At 38.7% G+C, this 23,679-nt stretch overlaps 1 protein-coding gene and 1 long non-coding RNA gene across 5 annotated transcripts in view; one reads left to right on the top strand and one right to left on the bottom strand.

Annotated features, from left to right (window-relative positions):
• Positions 1–2,497, top strand: part of LOC101353155 (guanylate-binding protein 1-like) — a 37,036-nt gene extending 34,539 nt beyond the window's left edge. For all 4 annotated transcript variants that reach the window (XM_023733373.1, XM_023733372.1, XM_023733371.1 and 1 more), the window contains exons 20-22: positions 149–251; positions 586–779; positions 1,882–2,497. In XM_023733373.1, coding sequence (XP_023589141.1) covers positions 149–251; positions 586–779; positions 1,882–2,103 — 519 coding nt within the window. In that variant the 3' untranslated portion in view covers positions 2,104–2,497. The remainder of the gene's footprint in view (positions 1–148; positions 252–585; positions 780–1,881) is intronic.
• LOC111820997 (uncharacterized) overlaps positions 267–23,679 on the bottom strand; it is a 34,891-nt gene continuing 11,478 nt past the window's right edge. Inside the window, exons 2-3 of the long non-coding RNA XR_002824479.1 lie at positions 5,537–5,708; positions 267–376 (exon numbers count right to left, since the gene is read on the bottom strand). This is a non-coding gene — a long non-coding RNA (uncharacterized LOC111820997). The remainder of the gene's footprint in view (positions 377–5,536; positions 5,709–23,679) is intronic.

Here is a 23,679-nt window from a genome sequence, read left to right as displayed (position 1 = left end):
GCCACAGTAAAAAAGGAAATACTAGGTGATTCTAAGCAGGTTGCAAATTTTATTGGGTCAGATTTTTAATTTTATTGAACAACAAAGTCCCAACAAGAAGCTAGATCTTTGTTGCCTGACATGTTTTTGCTCCTTGTTGGTTCCTCAGGCAAACGAGGTCCTCCAGACATTCCTGCAGTCACAGGCAGCAATAGAAGAATCCATCTTGCAGTCAGACAAAGGCCTCACGGATGCAGAGAAGGCCATAGCAGGTACAGGGGCAGGACTCAGTTCACAGGCAGGGGGGAGGTTCCTGCAATGCCCTCTGACAGATTTGACAGGAAGATCTTCTGAAACAATGAGCTTCCTCTCCTGAAGAATGCGAACTGTGCACAATCTGAAAATAATGAGGGGAGTTGAGGTTGTACATTCACCCAGGCAGGCAGGACCTTTCTCATTACATTCTGAAAATGTCCTTGGTGGTGAAGACACGGGTAGAGTTAGAGATTTCAAACCTTCCTTTCAATTAAGTGTCTCTAATCTCAGGACAGCACAGCACAGGCATTGACTGTCTTTTATTCCCTCTCTACAACCTTCATGGGGCAGTGGAGCAGGCCAAGAAGGAGGCAGCTGAGAAGGAACAGGAGCTGCTAAAACATAAAAACCAGGAGCAGCAGCAAAAGATGGAAGCTCAACAGAGAACTTTCCAGGAACACATAGCCCAACTGGAAATGAAGATAAAGAAAGAAAGAGAAAACCTCCTGAGAGAGCTGGAAAGGATACTGGAGCATAATCTGAAGGTAAGTTTTACTTGGGTCTGGGTAGTGCCTGAAGTACAATGCCCTGGTACCTCAGGAAGAGAAGGACCATAATTTGAAGCAAGTCATGATCTCAGAAAGAAGCACATAATGGATACGATTCACTAAAACCTCAAATTCATCCGGATCATGCTGAATACATAACCCTGCAGCACGTTCTGTAGTTTTAGTTTTTTAGAAGACAGATAACATCCCCTGGGGTGTTGGGCTGCTATTTGTGGTGATTTTAGGATGGTCTCATTATGATCCAATTTAACAGGGCTTTTGATCTATAGTCTCAAAGCCCTTAGAATCTTGGGTAAAACCTCCAGGAGACCTCAAATAGATTCATATGCTCTTGAAAGTATTAGACGTGACCTGATATGAAATAGAGTAGCTGAAGCTCTAAAACTTGCTGCATTTGTTTCTATATATGCCTGAGTCACCCTATAAAATGAGGAGAATTCTTTCCTTGACCCAACATGGAGCTTGAAAACAAGTGTTATCTAATAGGGTCAGTAGTTCCCATTATTCTAACAAAGATGTATGTGGCCGTGCTCTCTCAAGTAGAACCAAAAATTATTTCACACCAAACCTACATTTCCTCCTAAAGGGCATCATTTGGGCTGGAACACATTCCGGGGACCTTTCTCAGGCTTGACCTAGCCTTGAGCCTCGCCACCCTCAGTGAGATGATGCTGGGGGAATTTTGAGAAAGGAGCCCTGGTGGCGCAGTGGTTAAGCGCTTGGCTGTTAACCAGAAGTTCAGCAGTTGAAACCCACCAGCCACTCCATGGGAGAAAGATGTGCAGTCTGCTTCTATAAAGATTTACAGTCTTAGAAACCCTATGGGAAGTTCTACTCTGCCCTGTAAGATCACTATGAGTCGGAACCGACTCGACGGCAACAGGTTTTGTTTTTGGTATAGACCATGAATACTCTCACTATCCAGATCCAAACTATGTAGACATTGCATAGCTCCATCAAAGAGCCCTCTAATGTTGTAGAGAAACAGATACATTCACTTACACCTGATGAAGTTGTAAAGACAAAATCCAGACTTTTCATAATTGGTTTTTCAAAAATTACTCTTTCCCCTCTATAGATCCAAGAAGAACTGCTTATGCAAGGATTTAGAAAGCAATATGAGAAGTTAAAGAAAGAGACGGATCGACAACAAGAAGAGTATGAAAAAACTAAGAACAATGAACGCTCATGGTTTTCACGGCTCCTTGAGGAGGCTTTCAGAGCACTATCTACAGTATCACTTCAGGACCTTGAGCTATTCGCTGAAATAATGAAATATCTCAGCTTACTTAATAAATGAGCTTAGAATTCCTGTTGAGGAAATTTGATAATGAGCCTTCTTTTGTTATGTTGTAGCTCATTTTGTGTATATCTGTTATATTAATTTCATTTAAAAAACTTTAAAAATAAAAAGTGATTACTAAACAAGAGCAGGAACTGCCATAGCAAAATACAAACTTAATTTTGATGAAATTAATTTAAAGAAATGGGGAACAATAGTTAAAAGATGTAATGGAAAAAAAAAACCAAATCTGCAATTAGCAACAAAACATACGAAATATTGTAGAATATAATTATCAAGAAGTATATAAAATTTGGGGGACATCTAGGTCAATTGGCATAACAAAGTTTATTAAGAAAATGTCCTGCATCCCACTTTGGTGTGTGGCATCTGGGGTCTTAAAAGCTTGCAAGCAGCCATCTAAAATGCATCAATTGGTCCCTACCCAATTGGAGCAAAGGAGAATGAAGAACACCAAAGACACAAGGAAAATATTAGCCCAAGAGACAAAGGTCCACATAAACCAGAGACTCTACAGCGTGAGACCAGAGGAACTAGATGGTGCCCAGCTACCACCAATGACACCCTGACAGGGAACAAAACAGAGAGTCCCAGAAGGAGTGGGAGAAAAGTGTAGAGCAGAACTCAAATTCATGTAAAAAGACCAGAGTTAATGGTCTGACAGAGACTGTAGGAATCCCCAAATCTACTGCCCCTGGACACTCTGTTAACTCAGAACTAGAACCATTCCTGAAGCCAACTCTTCAGACAAAGATTAGACTGAACTATATAACAAAAAATAATACTGGTAAGGAGAGTTTTTCTTAGTTCAATCAGATACACGAGAACAAATGGGAAGCTCCTGTCCAGAGGCAGCATGAGAAGGCAGAAAGGGATAGGAACTGGTCGAATGGACACAAGAAACCCAGGGTGGAAAGGGGGAGTGTGCTGTCACATTGTGGGGACTGCAACTAATGTCACATAACAATATATGTATAAATTTTTATATGAGAAATTAACTTGAGCTGTAAACTTTCACCTAAAGCATGTTAGAAAAAAAAAAGAAAAAAACAAATTTACATTAAAATTGATTAATTTTTTGACAAGGTTTGGAATTCCTTAATAAAAGTCACTTGGAAAAAAAAGTATGTAAAATTCTTATGAAAAAATATTTAAAATATTAGTAGAAAGATGTAAAAATCTATAAAAATGGATGAAATAAAATGTCAATATGCTATAACCAACATACACATTTTATGTGATTTAAATAAGTATGTCACACATATTTTTGGAAGTAGACAAGTTGAAGTTAAAATTTATATGGAAAACCACAAATAAAAATCTCCAGTGCAATTAGAAAAAAAATATGATTAATGTCATGGATTGAATTATGTGGCCAAAAAATGTGTGTATCAATTTGGCTGGGCCATGATTCCGGTAGTGTGTGATTTTCCCATGTGTGGTAAATCCTGCCTCTATGATGTTAATGAGGGAGGATGGGCAGCAGTTGTGTTAGTGAGGCAGGACTCAATTTACAAGACTGGATTGTGTCCTGAGGCAATCTCTTGAGATATAAAAGACAGAAGTGAGCAGTGAGACTGGGGACCTCATACCATCCAGAAAGCAGTGCCGGGAGCAGAGCGTGTCCTTTGGACTGGGGTCCCAGCACAGAGAAGCTCCTAGTCCAGGGGAATACCGAATAGAAGAAGGCCAACAGAGAGAAAAAGCCTTCCCCTGGAGCTGATGCCCTGAGTTTGGACTTTTAGCCTACTTTGACTGTGAGGAAATAAACTTCTCTTCGTTAAAACATTCCATTTGTGGTATTTCTGTTATAGCAGCACTAGATGACTAAGACAATTAATAAGGAGGGATTAGCTCTAACTATACACTAAAACATCCCAACAATTAGCACAGTGGCACTGGCAGCTTAATATTCAAACAGCGATAAAATACTTGAAAGTTTGTAAATCAATGCAAGGTCATACAGAAGTTTAAAATTTGGCATTTTCATTAGTGAAGGAATATAAAATATTTAGTAAACGGTATTTGGACGGTAGGTAGTACAATGTAATGTAATGTAAAGCCACAGCTGCAGAGTGATCAGTCTTTATAGAATATGTGAAGAACCTTGACTGCAGGTACATAGGAGGGCGCAGTCAGGACAGTGAATAGTTCTGCTCAAACTTCAAAACAGTGCTGTGGAGCCCTAAGCCTACCACTAACACTAAACCTAACACTAATTCTAAACTAAACCTAAACCTACCTCTAACCCTAGCCCTAGTCCTAAACTTAATCCTAACCATGAAAATCAACCTGAATCTAACTCTAATCCTAAATTAAACAACAAACAAACAAAGCCAGTGGTGAGAAATCAAATGAAGACAAAGTAGATCATCAATACTTTTAGATATAAGTGTACAAACCCCCAAACCCATCAACCCAAGGAATAAGGGGGAGGTATGTCTTTTGCTTCTTTCAGAATTTGATTAGATCTCACACAAAATGGTCATTTAAAGAGTTTGACCCTTCCTTCCTCGAATAAATCCATCTCTTTCATAGTACATATTCTTTGATTATGAAGCTGAATTTTTCCATCATTAAAGAGGAGAGGGGGAGGGCTGTGTAGAGGTGCTAATTTCCTCACCTGATAAAGTGGGAAGTTCATAGATACATATATAAAATTAAAAATTTATTTGGTTTATGTAACTTGTAGTTATTTCATGCCTCTGTACTATGGTCCCAGGGCTGTAGCAGGGCTTCTGGGAAAAGTTTTCTTCACAGAGAATAAAGAATACATGGGGAAAAAACAAAAAAACAGTACATTTTCTTTCTCAACATATTGAGTCAACATGTGGTGTCCAGAACTACAGCAGCCATTCTGGGAACATTAGGGACACTAGACTAAGAGAATAAGAAAATACACGTGAGGTATTCAGAAAAGAAAGAATAAAGAAATCTGGAATTATAATGATGTTTCTTCAGCTACACATTTAACCATTTCCATCAATGCCCTACCTCTAGATTTCATGGAGGTTAGATTCTAGCTGTCCTAAACTTAGTCCATTTTAAGTGAAGTCTTCTAATTTTGTCACCTACATTGTTATGTGTATGGTTTTTTTTTTTTTTTTTTTGCTTGTACTTGCATTGTTTTTATGATTTTAAAATATTTTCTAGAGAGTGGCAAAACATTTTCAAATTCTTAGCAAAATTAAAAGTGAGGAAGGTAGACATGGCTTGATAAAGAAAAGCCACTTGTCCAGTAGCTTAAATCATACCTAATGGTGAATCCTAGTGTCATGCCCTTGACAGACATTGTGATCATTACGATTTACTATAGTTCTTGGTCGTAGCCCACATATTGTGATCAAAAATTCTATACATTTAAATTGTACTTTAAAATGTAGTCAATGATCTTCCTCTTACCGTAACTCACAGTTAGATTTGGCCTTACCATGTCTTTTGAGTGCTCTCTTCAGGATAATTTCTCAGCATCATGTGGTCTTTCCCCAGTCCTCCTAGCTCCACAAGAGGCCACAAATCTGCAGGTCAGTATATCCATAATACACGTAATGGGATGATGGGTTAGGAGATGCTATTGTTTCCTATTATATCCTTTTCCCTGTCTGTAAAACACAAATCCAGCAAGAATCTCTTGACTGAGTGGTCAGGATAAATAGAAAAACAATTTTTACATAAGAGGGGAAGAATTTAGATTTTTAACAATTACGTATTTCCTCAGGGTTGAAAACCAAGGGGTTATGCATTCAAATTATCTACAAATGTCTATAAAACTCTATAACTATAAATTATCTGTAAGTTATTTAAAGCAATATAATTATTAAATATCTATAAATAAATTAATTATCTATAAATCAATTAATACTTGCCTGCTATATTAAAATATTAATATTAAAAAATTCTGGAAGGTCTTCACCTAGTGGTCCTAATTGTCTCTCAGAGGAATTGTTTGGGAAGAAGAGCCAAAACAATGCGTTGAGAAAGAGTTCTGCTGCCAGATATCAAAGCAAACTATAAATTATAGTCATTTTAAAGTGAGGTATTGAGTATATTTAATAAGAATAAACAGAAAGAGAAAAGAATAATGTATGTTGGAGAAACAAATTTAAATATATGTATATAAGAACAACTGTCTAGCTATTAAAAAAAGTAAATTTGACATAATTGTTATCAAAATAAATTCTCATGGTTAAAAGTTTCTAAATTTTCCAGTGTGTGGTCTTGAGGCTGGCTACTATGATATTCAGTGCTCCTTCCTCCCTGTCCCCTCCATCCCTTTGCTTTTATTTATGGGTGAAAGTCCATCTCACCCAGTAGAGTAAATGCTTTTTAGGGCAATCACTATGTAAAAATAATTTTCACATACCTCTCAGCACCTAGCTGTGTGCGGATAACACAGGACACACTCTCTCTCTACACCCATGTATATTGTCTGTTGCCTTTTGTCTTAGTTATCTAGAGCTGCTATAACAGAAATACCACAAGTGGATGGCTTTAACAAACAGAAGTTTGTTCTCTCACAGTCCAGTGGTCTAGAAGTCCAAATTCAGGGCATCAGCTCCAGGGGGAGTCTTTCTCTCTCTATCCAGAGGGCTCTGGAGGAAGATCCTTGTCACCATTCTTCCCCTGGACTAGGAGCTTCTCCATGCAGGAACCTTGGGACCAGAGGACTCACTCTGCTTCTGGTGCTGCTTCCTTGGTGGTATTAGGCCCCCCTGTCTCTCTTCTGACTTCTCTATTTTATATCTCAAAAGAAATTGGCTCAAGATACAATCCAATCTTATAGATTGAGTCCTGCCTTATTAACATAACTGCTGCTAATCCCATTTTATCCACCTCACAGAGATAGAATTTACAACACAAAGGAAAATCACATCAGATGACAAAATGGTGGAAAATCACATAATACTGGGAATCTTGGCCTAGCCAAATTGATACACATATTTTCTGGGGACACAATTCAATCCACGACACCTTTCTAACTATGTGACCCTGCCTCCATTGTATAAGAGAATTATTAATCCCAGACGAATAAATGAATCCCCACAGCTGTGCCCCTAAAGCATGCAGAAATGGAGTTCTTTATGTTAAAAGCAGCTTCATATCAGTACATTCATACCTGAAATTCAGAGCACGTTCATGGAACTTTAAAATTCAGGACCATATTTGAAGCCACTCTTTGTTTTCTTGATCCAGTAAGTATTGATTTGTGTGACACATCCTTCCAGGTCACGTGCCTGTCCTCATAATGCAATTTTACAGACCTTAACACTGACTAATGACCTTGTAGCGATGTCTCCCAGACCTATCAGAGTATATGTCATGTAGCTGATATTTAAAGACTATGTACCTATTTTTTAAGAGACATATGCTCCAAATATTATAGAATTGTGTCCAGCTATCTTTCCATGATGCTATAGCAGCAAGAGAAGGTGTATTTGATTTATACAGAAAATAATAAGTGCATAGACATATATAGTACATAAGAAATTACATGCATATTTATATAAAATATGTAAATGAGTCTCATTAACACGTTAAAAATAAAGGTGACTGGTTTTCAGGCATCAGAGATAGTCCACAACAATCCTTCGTAGCATCAGTTTTTCTTCAACACTCTTCTTCTAATCTTTGCTGTCTCTGTGCCTGTGTATGCATAAACAGTTATGCAAAAGGGTTTTTTAAATCTATGTTCTCAGAAAACAAATGGGCAAAATATTTTAATATAAATCATAGCAATTGCATACAAATACTAAAAATACTAAAATATGTTCAAAAAAACTTATAAAAAAAAGAAATTGTTTATTGAAAGAACAAGCTATCATTTCTCCACCATTTTAACCAAGAAGTGAAAGAATAAATCCCTCACCATTTTAACCAAGACATGAAAGAATAACCCCTGGTATTGCAGAGGATGTGAAAAATTACGCCTTCAAAGTTTATACAGGACATAATAAGTACATAATACTTCATACTAAGTTTGCTTCTATACATATTATTATGTACAGGAGCAAACTCGGTAAGAAGTATTGAAAAATACACTAAAAAAGAAGATTACTAATTTCTTCCTTTAAACTATCTCCAATATTTTGTAAGAGAAAAAATTGATCCTAAAAATTAAGGGAAGGAAGGGAGAAGTGAAAGGGCAGACCCCACTGCCACTCCCACCTTCCAATCCCATGGGCAAGTCTGAGCTTGGGGGAGAAGTTATGAACTTTGAAACTAGACTCTATTTGCCTTGACTGGAATATTTTATACTGGAAAAGGTCAGAAGGCTCCGAGTGTTCTTTTTCTTTCTCTCACTTCTTCCTTAAACTGCCACATCCAGTTTATTGTTGACATATGACTCTCTCAATAGCGATAACATATGGCTGGTCCTTAATAAAATCTGGAAAGAATGAATGAATGCAAAAATTTTCCTGAAAACAGTCCTCACCTGTTGGTGTGAATTAAGTGGACTTAATATTTTGGTACAAATTCTTCTAAGCCTTTTTCTAGGCCTATACACATGTACAGGTTTTTTAATGTAACAATGCTAAATAGTGAGATAATTTGATCCATGACCATCTATTAGAAGGATAGAAGGATTTGAGAGACAACAGCTCCAAGAAAACTGGAAAGTAGAAATATTTAGTTTCCTCTTATGCAGAATTGACAAGAAAACTTCCCTAGAGAATTATTCAAGCAGCCCTGACATAAAATTAAAACACACAAAACTGCTTACAACTTGTTACACTAGAAGCTGTTCTCTTAGCATCTAGTCCATTTCCCAGAAACTAAGAGCTGGTCCCTGCTTTCACTTTCAATCTGACATGTTTACAGTAAAAATAGTTTCAAGTTGTCCTGAATTAACACCAGAAATTCTTCCCCTCATAAGAAAAAGTAGAGGATGGCCAAAGACTGTTCATTGATAAAATAAATTATCTGACTGTCAAAGATAGGGAGGGAAAAGGGTTTTCTAGTCCACTTTACAGAATACAGAGTAATGAATGAACTTAATTTAATCTTCCTTGTTCAACATACTGTCTTATCATTTGAGGAAACCCAAAATTAACCAACTTCGGGCCATTGTGGTCCAATGAACTGATTTAAAACTCCATTAAAAGTATTAAAACTGTTTTTTATTCAACTGTAAAATGGGGATAATATGTATATCATAAACTTGTACTGAAGAATAAATTAAATTTAATGAATAACACCTGATAAAAATTTGGCAAGGTTCTGGTAAAATGGAGGCTTAGATAGAGGCACCATAATGACTTCAACAACAAAGACTCAAGAAACTCAGTAAAATAGACACAAATAATGACTGAGGATCCCAGAACATCAAATGGAGAGTTGAAGAACAGACTGAGCACAAATTGGAAGGAGAGACAGAATGAGACCAGTGGAAAACAGAGTTCACGGATCAACAACACCAGCTTGCAGGGATATTTTGGGATGGCATCAAGCAACAATCCCGAGTGAGGAGCCCAGGTGGGCAACGTCAAGGAGAACATAGCTGGTGTCAGAGATTCTGTGTAAATAACCCCAGAGAGATAAAACATGCCCTGGGATGGGGCACCCTTGAGAGGGTGATGTGTGGGAGTGGTATAGCTTTGAAGCCAGGGAACCATAGGGAAGTGTTACTAGAGCAAAGTGAGGCAGACTGAATCATCGGAGCCTACGGGTAGGGGACAGAATAGAGAGAGAGTGTACATTTGCGGAGGAGCAAAGGGGAGGTACAGAAGGATGGACATGAACTCTAGCCCCTCTGGTGAGTGTAAGAAGGGAAAGACCTAGGAATTAGTGCAGGGACTGCTTGTCACTGGTGGTGCCCATTCATTTAGACAGAAGACACCCAGTAAAAAGGCAACCTGCAGAGTAACATCTTGAAGCCCTCCTCCCAGAACTAGCACTGTGCAAACCACCATCCTATCCTGTCTCTGCAGGCTTCTCCTCACTCCCCTCCACTCCTAGAGGTGCCTGCTGTCTGTGCTAAGGACCACAAGCCCCACTCTGCCCCCTCCCCTCCCTGAGGTGCAGGCAGTCTGCGCTAATGCGCATAGTCCTCACCCCATGCCCCTCCCTTCCCTGAGGTGCAGGCTGTCTGTGCAAACCCAGGCAGGCTCCATTCTTCCCCTACCCACATAGTGGATGTGCGGGACTCCACTCCTCCCCCTCCCACTCAAAGACCCCTCCCAACTAAATGGAACTCATGCCCTGTCCCATCAGCAAACCCCGGGCCAAGTGGAACCCCAGGCCCTACTCTGCTGACCTACCCCTGGCCAAGTGGGATCCCATGCCCTGCTGACACCACCTTGGGACACCACCCCATGCCCTCGCCTGCTGACTCCTCCCCAGCCACGCAGGCCCCCACACCCCATCATACCTTCCCTTCCCTGTGACCCATACTGCACTTCCGGGTTGCACTAACTGCTGATGCCAATACAGAAAGAATGTAATATCTCTCAAGAGCCGTGAAAGGATCCTGACCACCGGACACCTGGAGCCTCACATCAGGAAAAGGACCATTCTCACACAATGCAATCCTCTAAGTCATACGCGCCTAACAACATAGGACCCCTATGTGTGTGGCCCACCATACCCACCAGTGAGAAGAAAACACACCCAGTCAATTGACAGTACCAAACTCATACACAGTCCAACCAACCAAAAGCATCGTAGTCATACACAGACCAGTACTACAAAACAACATCAGTTAAAACAGTACAAAGGAAAGAAGACAATATAAACAGAAAGAGGAAAAGCTAAGCTCCATATATCAAAACAAAAGCAAAACAATACAAATAAGACAAAGAAACATAAAATCAATAAAGAAATATACAAACAAAATAGAACCTTAATGACTTAAAGACAGCAGTCAATTATAAATCATATGAAGAAACAGGATATGATGGCTCAAACAAACAAGCAAAATGAAGGGATGGAAAACTTTTCTGAGGAAGAACTGATAATAGAACTACCTGACAAGGAATTAAAAAGACTAATATTTAAGCTCCTAAAAGAGATCAAGGAAAACAGAAAAAAAAAACTAGAAGAATTCAGGAAAATAATACAAGAACAAAATGACAAACTCAATAGAGAAATAGAAACATTACAAAAAGAACAACTAGAAATTCAGAAGCTTAACAGTAAAATATCAGAAATAAACACTTCAATGGAAGGACCCAAAATAGAATTGAATTAATGGAAGAAAACATCAGCAAAAAAGAGGACAAGTTCCTTGATACTGATTTGTTAGAGGAACAAATGGAAAAAAGATTTAAGAAAAACGAAGATTACCTAAGGCTTATGTAGGACATCATCAAGAAGAAGAATATACACATATTAGGAATCCTAGAAGGGAAAGAGAGAAAAGAGAGTATTTCTAAAGACATAATGTAGAAAACTTCTCAAATATCATGTAAGATGAGAATTTTCCATCCAAGAAGCTCAATGAACCCCATACAGGATAAACCTCAAAAGAAATTCACCAAGAAATAGCATATCAAACTTTCCTTAACCAAAGACAAAGAAAGAATTTTGAGGGCAGCTCAAGGAAAGCGAAATATCACTTATAGAGGGGCTTCAATAAGACTAAGTGCTGATATTTCATCAGAAAACATGCAGCCAGAAAGGCAACGGGATGATATATACAAAGCCCAGAAAGAAAAAAAACTACCAACCAAGAATTATATATCCAGCAAAATTGTCTTTCCATAAGAGGGTGAAATTAGGACATTTTAATAAGCAGAAATTAAGGGAGTTTGTAACTACCAGACCAGCACTACAAGAAATATTAAAAAGAGTCCTACAGTTAGGAAACCAACAACATCATACAACAACCTGAAATAAAGACACACAACAGCATCGCCCAGATACCAAGCAATGTAAAAACTTCACAATAGTAAAATAAAGCTACAAAATTGATTAAAAGGGAACCAGAGGTATAAAGATATAAATGATGAAAAATTCAAAACATAAAAGGAGATGAATGGTATAGTTATAGAACTTACACATGGAGAGGAAGTCAAGGCTATTTCAGTATACAACGGACTGTTTTAAATATAGGATGATAAATGTAAACTTCAGGGTAACCTCAAAGAAAAGTAAGAAATCTACTCACCAAAAAAAAGTAGAAGACTCAATAAATCTAAAACAATATAAATAAATGAAAGGAAAAGAAAATCCATATACAAAAAAAAGTTCAACCCAGAAAGTAAAGAAGAACAAAGAAATTATTAACACCACAAAAAAGGGTAACAAAATGGCAGCAGTAAATTCATACCTATTGATAATCACACTGAATGTAAATGGATTAAATGCACCAGTCAAGAGGCAGAGAGTGGCAGAATGGATAAAAAACATGACCCATCAATACATTGTCTACAACAGACATACCTTAGACACAAAGACATAAACAAATTAAAAATCTAAGGATGGGGAAAAAAATATGCCAAGCAAACAGTAAACAAAAGAGAGCAGGAGTGGCAATATTAATATCTGACAAAATAGACATTAAGTGAAAACCCATTATAAGAGACCAAGAAGGACATTATATAATGATTGAAGGGTCACTTCACCAAGAAGAAATAAGTTATAAATATTTATGCACCCAATGCCAGAGCTCCAAAATTTATAAAACAAACTTTAACAGAATTGAAGAGAGAACTGGATCTACAACAATAGTAGGAGATTGTAACACATCACTTTTGACGATGGACAGAACAACTAGAAAGAAAATCAGTAAAGATACAGAAGATCTAAATAATACTATTAACCGACTGGACCTCATACACATATATATAGAGCACACCACTCAACAGCAGCACAATAGACATTCTTCTCTAACGCACATACAACATTCTCCAGAATAGACCATATTTTAGGCCACAAGGTAAGCCTCAATAAATTTAAAAAGATTGAAATTATAAAAAGCATCTTCTGTGACCATAATGGTATGAAACTAGAAATCAATAACAGGAAGAACAAGGAAAATAAAATACATGGAAACTAAATAACACATTACTAGAAAAATATTGGGTAATAAATCAAAAGTGAAATTAAAAATTACTTAGAATCAAATGAGAATGAAAATACTACATACCAAAACCTCTGGGATGCAGGAAAGCAGTGCTCAGAGGGAATTTTTTTAATTGTGCTTTAGACGAAAGTTTACAGAGTAGTTTATCATTAAACAACAAATACACATATTGTTTTGTGACATTGGTTGCCAGCCTCGCAAAAGGTCAACACTCTCCCCTTCTCCATTCACCATTTCCATTCATCCAGCTTTCCTGTACCCTCCTGCCTTCTCATCCTTGCCCCTGGACTGATGTACCCATTTAGTCTCGTATACATGGTTGAGCTAAATGTATTACTGTTTGTTTTATGGGCCTGTCTAATCTTTGGTGGAAAGGTGAACCTCAGGAGTGACTTCAGTACTGAGTTAAAAGGGTGTTTTGGGGCCATACTCTCAGGGTTTCTCCAGTTTCTGTCAGACCAGTAAGTCTGGTCTTTTTGTGTGAGTTTGAATTTTGTTCTACATTTTTCTCCCACCCTGTCCGAGACCCCCTGTTGTGACCCATCTCAGAGCAGTCTGTGGTAGTAGCTGGACACCATCTAGTTGTGCTGGACTGAGTCTGGTGGAGGCTGTGGTACTTGTCGTCCATTAGTCCTTTGAACGAATCTTTCCATTGTGTCTTTGGTTGTCTTCATTCTCCATCACTCTAGACAGGGTGGGACCAGTGGAGTATGTTAGATGGCAGTTCACAAGCTTTTGAGACCCCAGACACTACTCACCCAACTAGAATATAGAACATTTTCTTTATAAACTATGTTATGGCAGTTGAGCTTGATGTCTCCCAAGACCATAGTCTCCAGCCTTCAGCCTAGTAACTTGGTTCCTTGGGGAGTTTGGATGTATCCATGAAGCTTCTATGACTTTGCCTTGGTTAAGCTGTGCTGGCTTCCCCAGTACTGTGTGCTGTTTTACCCTTCACCAAAGTTACCACTTGTCTTAGTTATCTAGTACTGCTATAACAGAAATACCACAAGTGGATGGCTTCAATAAACAGAAGTTTATTCTCTCACAGTCTAGTAGGCTAGAAGTCTGAATTCAGGACGTCAGCTCTGGGTAAAGACTTTCTCTCTGTGTTGGCTCTGGAGAAAGGTTCTTCTCATCATTCTTCCCCTGGTCTAGGAGCTTCTCAGCACTGGGATCCCAGGTCCAAAGGATGAGCTCTGCTCCTGGCACTACTTTCTTGGTGGTATGAGGTCCTCTGTCTCTCTAATCCTGCCTCATTAACATCATAGAGGTTAGGATTTTCAACACATAGAAAAATCATTTCAGATGATAAAATGGTGGACAATCCCACAATACTGGGAATCATGGCCAAGCCAAGTTGACACACATTTTTGTGGGACATAATTCAATCCATAACACCACTTATCTATTGTCTAGTTAGTGTTTTTCCCTGTTCCAGCTTGTGGGAACAAGCACTTTTTCCAGCTTTAAGAGAGAAAGGCAAGTACTCCTTCTGGGTCGTGCTTTCACAGACCTTGGGAAGTTTCCTCACACACATGCCCTGATCAGTACTTAACTGATACTTGAGGGGATTTCTGAAGTTCTCTAGAAAATTCTCTCTGTGCAGCTTTCTCCTCTCTGGAACTCCATCCATTAAATTTTAGACTTTTTTGTCTTCATGGACTTTCAGCTCTGTCTCCTTACCTCAGAAAGTGAACCTGGCTCCAACTGGATTTCCCCAAGTCTTCGAACCAGTTCTTCCCAGTTCAGTCATGGTGAGAAAGCAAAACCAGAATTGACCTCAATTTTATAAATTTGAGTGAACTGAAATGGGAAAAATTATGGGTCAAAGCCCTGCTAGAAATTTCTTCTCCCTCTTAGAAAACAAGGGCAGCCTGTGCATTGCATGGCAACCAAATCCCTTGATTGACAGAGTCGGAAACAGTGGCACCCAGCTCATAGATGGCGACCAACCACACCGCTTTGAATGTGTGTCAATCTCCACAGTCCTGCCAATAATCCAAGCTCACACATGGGGCTCCTGAAAGGGCTCACTATGCTTCTTCTGAGTCTCCCATTCCAGGGTTTTGTTCCAACAACTCCATCGTAAGTTGGTTCTGTAAGTCAAATACCTCATTTTTTTTTTTTTTTTCGGTTTTCATTATTATTGCTATGGCAGTATTTTGAACAATACATCGTAAAATAGAACATCTGCAAGTGAACATCTGAGAACGATAACATCAGCAAATTACATGCTGCAACATTGTATGTAGTACATATTAGTAATCATAAGATATAAAAAAAAAAAAGTACATTCATAAGTGGTTTGCCATAACTCGAATATGTTGTAAGTTGGGGACTAGCCATACTCTTTCCTTCAATAAGCATGTTTGGGGAGCCTGTTATATCAGATATGTCCTAGGTGCTCATCAAAGAGAGTGCACTCAACTAACATTTGAGTTATAAACTGAATATTGAGATTAATCATCAGAATACCACCATTACAGCTTGCCATCTGATGTTGCAAAGGACAGAAACCCACGGTGGCAGTTCATCAGTTTAGGCTTCCAGCTGGCTTTAAGGACAGCTGGATCCAAGCATTCAAACAATGTTATCTCTCTCTGTATTTTGCTAACCCTATTCCCTCTTCTTTCCTCTCACTCTTTCTTCCTCTATCTCCATCCCTCTGATCTGCTTTCTCCATGAAGACTTTATGAGAATGAAAATACAACATACCAAAACCTCTGGGATTCAGCAAAGCAGTGCCCAGAGGGAACTTTTTTTTTTTTAATTGTGCTTAGATAAAGGTCTACAGAGCATTAGTTTGTGTCTTGCTTGTATGTCTCATCAAGAAATTTATAGAATTCACCTACTTTATCATATGTGTCCATAATTTATTTTCACTGCATAGTATGCCAGGAGCCATCGTGGCATAGTGATTAAGTGTTCGGCTGCTAACTGAAAGGTCAGTGGTTGGCATCCACCAGCTGCTCCACAGGAGGAAGATGTAGCATCCAGCTTCCATAAAGAGTACAGTCTTGGAAACTCTACAGGGCAGTTCTACTCTGTCATATAGGGTCATTATGAGTCAAAATCAACTTGATGACAACAGGTTTTGACTTTTTCTTGTAACATATGCCACTATATGAAGATACCAAAATTTACCTATTTATTGTTGAGGAACATTTGTATTTTATCCAGTTTTAATCTTTTATGAACAGGCTGTCACTATTTTCTTGCACTTATAACCTTTGCACATGTACACAAGCTTCTCTTGTGTAATATACCTAGAAGTAGACTGCTAGATCAGAGGGTAGGTGGGTCTTCAGACTTTCTAGTATCAATTTGCTTCCTAAAATTTATGTGAAAATTACATGCTTATTAACAGCAATTGAGAATTCTCTATATCCTTATCAACACTTGGTAAAGTCAAATTTTTAAACCATTTGGAAGTCTTAAGACTGTATGTCGTATGTACTGCTATAAATAAGTCTGAACAGCTCTTCACTTCTTTATTTGCCATATGGATTTCCTATTTTGTAAGGTTTTTTTGTTCTGTTTTGTTTTAACTATGGGTTGTCTCTTTTGTTCTTATTGATTTTTTTTTTTTTTTTTTTTTTTTGAGAATCTTTTCATGGTCGTGTTTGTCCTTTCATCCTATGCAAACAATGAAGCCACTTTTTCTAATGTCTTACTCTCTCTACCCCAACACCACTAGGTATTGAACCAGAGTCCTATAAATTCTCAGGATCCTATCCATCCAACTCCTGTCACTCTCTTTTTCTATTATTCTCTTTCCCTTTTTCCCCTCCCTTCCTTTCTCCCTATTTCCTTCTTGCTTCCCAATCTCCCATTGGCTTCTAAACAAAACATTCTCTTTCTTTTAGACAAAGTCATGACCACCAGTCAGGGAGGGATACTTTTCCTTGCTGCACCTCCCCACCCCCCCAAAAAAAAGAACTCTTAAGGTTTTTTTTTTTTTTTTTTTTGTTGGATTATAGTTCAGAACATCCAGAGGCAGATAACAGTTAAGGAGTTTCAATGATATAATTTTTATTTTCTACTCACAATAGCATCAGGTAACAACTAGGTGATTTCCCAGTACTCTACTGATAAAGTTTCTGCCCTCAAAATATTGTAAACATCTTACACGTGACTCTACCACCACTCACTATCATAGGAAGAATATAAATAGAGATTCACTCTAAGTCAAAGTCCATGAGCAGGACCTGGTCACTACTCTCTCCCTGGCAATGACTTGCTTTGCCTGTTTATACCTCTGGAAACTGAGGGTTATGGCCTCCAATAATACTTTGTCATTTCTCACTGAGGGCACTAGAGTTGGACTTACTCTATATTAATCAGCAAGCATCAAAAATTATCATGATATAGAAGAGTGCAGACCACTGTTTTATGCCTTCTCCTTGGAGAAAACACAGGGTGTCAGAATTGAATGGCCCGAACCATGCTGAACCATGCTCTCCTAGGTATTTTATCATGACCACTTCTACTCTTAGATGAAGGAGCATTGCATATGGCAGACATTCAAAATCTTGGGCTAATGCACAGGATATATCATCCGCAGGTTCCTGGACATGGCCCTCAAATCCTCTCCCCCTTTAGGTGTAGGCCTTTGGAAAGAAAAACTAGAAAGTTTCACCAGTTTTTTCTGTTATATCCCCCTCCAGAGGCAATGAACACATAACTCATTATTTGCTTGAAGAAGAGAAGGGTGAAGAGGAAAATACAGAGGGAAAAGGGTGGAGAAAATCCAGCAAAGCTAATGTAGCAGTCAAGGTCCTAGCAGGACACAGATTACCCACTCAAAGGATCAGTGAAGAGCACTTACAAGCGCATGGGCAGAGAAAAGGGAATCAATAGGGGATGAGGAAACATCCAGTGAGTAGCAATAGCAGGATAGCCATTATAACCCAAGCAGAGAGTGGATACCATAAAGTGGCATGGGTATGCATAAAAGGAGCTATGAATAGAGGTAGAAGAACTGAGCCCTAGAACACTGTTATCCAGCAAAGGTGAAGAGACACATGCCTACCTTCTGCTCTCCTGGTATGTCCCACTGGTTGAATTCTACTCAAAGGGAGTCCTGGTCATGAAGGCCATTAAGGTCACTGTGCTGAGGTACAAGTAAAGGCGTGGAGCAGTGAAGAGTGAATATGATAGGGGGAAAAGAAAGGTGAACAAAGATAACTAGTATATCAAAATCTGCATTGACATGCTGGAAATTACAGTTCTTTTTTGCCAAGATATGAAACCTCAGAGTGCTCATTATTTCCTGCCTATTCCCCAGCTATCTCATCCATTTACTCTCCAAGATTTATCAAATCTCTTTTATTCTATTTCTGACTACTTCCACCCTGTAGGTAACCCAATTACATCAAACTGCTGCCCTGTGGACAAGGTCAGTGTAACCCACAGAACCCCAGGCTAGGAGTCAGAGGACCTTTGATAAGCGCAGGCTGTACATCTAACTAGCTGTGCAAACCAGTGACAGTTTCTGGGTTTTACCTGCATTATCTAAAAATAAGTGAGTTGGACTACATAATCACTTGAGTCCTTTCAAGTTCTAAAATTCTAAAAACTCCCTAACTACTCTAAATCTCAGTGACTAATTACTTCTGTATTCCAAAACCACACTGATTTTCCTAAATATTTCATTTGTCTTTGTTATTATCCATCTCAACTACAATTGATTTCTGTTGTCTAACAAATCAAATCTCCTTAACTACCTGCACAAGGGTCCAAATCATGGATTCCTCATCTGCATTTCCAGTTCAGATCTCACTACGTTGGTACTGGAAGCCTGTTTGAGCAGAATTAGACTAGAGTGTCCAAAGTACACACTTTGGACATGTTTTCAGGAGGGATCAGTCCCTGGAGAAGGACATCATGCTTGGTAAAGTAGAGGATCAGCAAAGAAAAGGTAGACTCTCAATGAGATAGATTGACAAAATGGCTGCAACAATTGTCTCAGGCATAACAATTGTGAGGATGGCTCAGGACAGGGCAGTGTTTCATTTTGTTGTACATAGGGTTGCTATGAGTCAGAACCAATTCGACAGCACCTAACAATAACAAAGAATGACTAATTGACTAGAATGACATTCGACAGCACCTAACAATAACAAAGAATGACTAATTGACTAGAATGACTGCCCACTGTGTACTTCCCAAGTTGATACCTTGTCCACTTAGGTGGTTTTCAATTAATTCGGAACTCAAATAAGGAAAAGGAGGCACTGTATAAAGATGAACAGAAAACATAGGGCTCTTGTCTCAGCCCTCTCTCTAATTCTACTTATAAACTGCATGCTTTTTTGTTCCTCTTGAGTGTCAGATAACACTACACATGTTAATAGAAATTACATTAATTCTGTGATGTAATGTAGTTGCAAGTTTAAGAGAATGAGTTGAATAGGGGCACAAATTGTTTCTTAAGAAAGAACTTAGGATTTCCGGGCAACATGGTGCTATAGTCAGAAGGACCGTGCTATCCCTTCACAGAAAAGATCCAAAAAACTAAGTCAAGCAGAGTCACACGTCAGTCCTGAAACTCTAAGCACCAAACAAAGAGATAAAGAACTCAGCCAAGCACCAAATGGAATCAGAAACTGACAGAGAACAGAGAGTGAGGAGAGATACATGAAGAGGTCCCCTATCAGCTACTGCAGCACGGATCCACCATCTTGGACTCCTATCAGAGATCGGCGAACAGGGGGTACGAGAAAGCAGCTTCACGGACCTTCCAGCAGAGGAAGGAACAACTGGTAACCAACGATATATGCTTTTCCGCTCCCACCCTTCTTCACCCCTACTCAGTCTCCTCTGCTTCCAGCAGCCACAGTCTCTTGGCCGGGAAGCACTGGCATCACCATGGTGTCACATGGATTTCACTGGCCCACACTGGCCAGCTCTATGAGTGCCATTTGTTGACTGCTAGTGTTCCTTCTTTCCATTTCTTTAGATTTCTTCCTTACCTCTCACCACCTCCCCCTCCTTTCTTTCAAATACCTGGCTCCATGACCATCTTTGTTTCTTCCTGGGGTGCTACAAGGTGCCACTTGACTGTGGAACTGCTTCCCAGCCAGTGCCGCCATGCTGGTGGGACCCCAGGGCTTTTTTGTTTGTTTGTTTGTTTGCTCTGATTTGTTCTGTTTTGATTTGTTCTGTTTTGATTTGTTTGATTGTTTTGCTTTTCTTTTCTCAGCTTGGGAGCTCCTTCTGACCAGTCAGCGCTGCATGGCTTGGGAGATATTCCCTCACTCTGTGCAGACGCACAGCGACATCTCTGGGGACATTTTTTTTTTCTTTTTGTTTTTTTTTGTTTGTGTTTTGTTTTCTTCTCTTTACTTTTTGTCTTTCTTCATCTCTAGTTTCTCAATTTATACATTTTTTCTTTTACGTGTTTTCTTTTTTTCCATTTTTGTTTTTCTCCATTTCTCAGTCTCTCATCTCTCCACTCCAATAGCAAGTTCCCTTAGCACTCTTTTTTGTTCGTGTGTATGTTTTTGGCTCCTGTTCCTCTCTCCTCTTCCCCATAACCATCTTAGGTCCACACATCACAGTCTCCCTCCTCCTTCCTTCCTACCTTCACTGTGTGCTGAACATCACAACCCCAAGTAGCGCAGGCAATGCCTAACAGAACCTGCCCTGCACTGATTACCAGCCTGCCCTGTCGACCCTAGTATGTGCCACAAAAAACCCATCCCAGAAACTCCCCTTCAGCTGCACCTGACCTGCTGTACCATACCTGAGTGACGGACCCTGCCCATTGGAGAAGGAGGCGAAAAGTATCGTGCCCACAGACGAGCAAACAACAAAGAATGCACAGCCCACTTGCTCAGACATAACCAAACAAAACAAAAATGCAGGATGAAACAAATAAATCTACAATCAATAAACAAGGAAAATAACTACTGAATGCCCCAAAGACAGCAGACAATATCAAAACATACACGAAAACAGGACAGGATGGTTCCAGTAGGCGTCCAAAATAAAACACCAGATGACTTTCCAGTAGAAGAAAAGGCACTAGAACTACCTGATAGGGAATTCAAATCTCTACTATTCAGAATTATCCAAGAGTTGAATAAAAAAGCAGACAAAAATGAGGAAAAAAATAGACAAATTCATGGAAACGACAGACAAATGCATGGAAAATACAGAAAAAAAAATGGAAGAATTTAAGAAAATAATACAGGAACAAAATGCTAAAATAAATTCACAACTAGAAATCATACAAAAACAATAATTACAAATCCAAAAGATAAGCAACAAGATTTCAGAAATGGACAACGTCATAGAAGGGCTGAGGAGCAGGTATGAAATGATGGAAGACAGGAACAACAAAATTGAAGACAAACACATGGATACAACTTTGAGAAAAAATCAGAAAAAAGAATGAAGAAACCCTGAGAATTATGTGGGATACGATCAAAAGCAAAAATTTGCAAGTGATCACAGTTCCAGGACAGGGGGAGAAAACAGAAAACGCAGAGAGCATCATGAAGAATTGCTGACAGAAAACTTCCCCAATATCATGAAAGATGAAAAGCTGACCATCCAGGAAGCTCAACGAACCCCATATAGGATAGACTCCAAAAGAAAATCACCAAGGCATATCATAACCACACTCACTAAAACCAAGGACAAACAAAGAATCCTGAGAGCAGCTTGAGAAAAACAAAAAGTCACATACAGATGAAAAGCAATAAGACTAAGCTCGGATTATTTTGCAGAAACAATGCAGCCAAGAAGGCAACGGGATGACATATAAAAAACCTTGAAAGAAAAAAATTGTCAGCCAAGAATAACATATGCTGTAAAACTTTTGTTCAAATATGATACTGAAATTAGGTCATTTCCAGATAAACAGAAATTAAGGCACTATATACAAACCAAACCAAGCTTACAAAACTTATTAAAGGGAGTTCTTCAATCTGAAAACAAACGTCAGACCACAGGCTGAATCTAGGACACAGGATTGTACTAGCCAGATACCAACCTAGGAAATGAACTCTTATGGACTATCCAAAACCAAAGAATTACAACAGGCAACCAGAGAGGTTAATCTGTAAATAACAACATCAGAACAATAAAAGAGGGAATAAACAGTGTAGGTATAGAATCTTCTAATGCAGAGGAAGGCAAGGCGATACCAAGTAATAATAGACTGGTTCAAATCTAGGACGATAAGGTTAAATTTCAAAGCAACCACAAAGAAAGTGAACAAACTACTCATCAAAATGAAGAAGAAAAACATAAAGTCTCAGTAAAAAACAAATCCACAAACAAAAGGAATTCAACACAGGAGAGTGAGAGGAACAAAGAAAACATCAGCACCACAAAAAAACACTACAAAATGACAGCAATAAACTCACATCTATCAGTAATTACACTGAATGTAAATGGCCTAAATGCACCCATAAAGAGATGGAGAGTGACAGAATGGATAAAAAAAAAACAGGAACCATCAATATGCTGTCTTCAAGAGATAAACCTTAAAAACAAAGACATAAATTTATTAAAAATAAACGGATGGAAAAAATATATCAAGCAAACATCTACCAAAACAGAGCATAAGCAGCAATATTAATCTCAGATAAAATAGACTTTAAAACAAAATCCACCATAAAAGACAAAGAAGGACACTATATAATGATTAAGGAGACGAACCATCACGAAGACATAACCATAATAAACATCTACACACCCAATTACAGGGCTCCAAAATACATAAAACAAACTCTAATGGCACTGAAAAGAGAAATGGACGGTTCCACAGTAATAGTAGGAGACTTCAACACACCACTCTCGGTAAAGGACAGAATATCTAGAAAGAAACTCAGCAAAGATACGGAAGACCTAAAGGGCACAGTCAGACAACTTGACCACATAGACGTATATAGAACACTCCACCCAACAGCAGCAAAGTACACATTCTTTTCCAATGCACATGAACGTTCTCCAGAATACGGCACATCTTAGGCCACAGAGCAATCCTCAACAATATCCAAAATGCTGAGATAATACAAAGTATCTTCTCTGACCACAATGCCATCAAGGTAGAAATTAACAACAGGAAGAGCAAGGGAAAAAAATCAGTTACATGGAAACTGAATAACACCCTGCTTACACACCACTGGCTAATAGAAGAAATCAGAGATGGAATAAAAAAATTCTGAGAATCAAACAAGAATGAAAATACATCATACCAAAACCCTTTGGACATAGTAAAGGCAGTCCTCAGAGGACAATTTATAGCAGTAGATGCACACATCAAAAGAGACGAAAGGGACAAAATCAAAACTTTAACTACAAAACTCCAACAAATAGAAAGAGAACACCAAAAAAGCCCACAGCCACTAGAAGAAAGGAAATAATAAAGACCAGAGCAGAAATAAATGAAATAGAGAACAGAAAAACAATAGAAAGAATCAACAAAACCAAAAGCTGGTTCTTTGAAATGATCAACAAAATCAACAAACCTGTGGCCAGACTGACAAAATAAAAACAGGAGAGGACGCATATAACCCAAATAAGAAATGAAA

The sequence above is a fragment of the Trichechus manatus genome, unplaced genomic scaffold, assembly GCF_000243295.1.
Source record: "Trichechus manatus latirostris isolate Lorelei unplaced genomic scaffold, TriManLat1.0 scaffold00058, whole genome shotgun sequence".
Taxonomy (NCBI): domain Eukaryota; kingdom Metazoa; phylum Chordata; class Mammalia; order Sirenia; family Trichechidae; genus Trichechus; species Trichechus manatus.
Note: the sequence above shows the minus strand (reverse complement) of the source record. Positions and strands in the feature narration are given on the sequence as shown.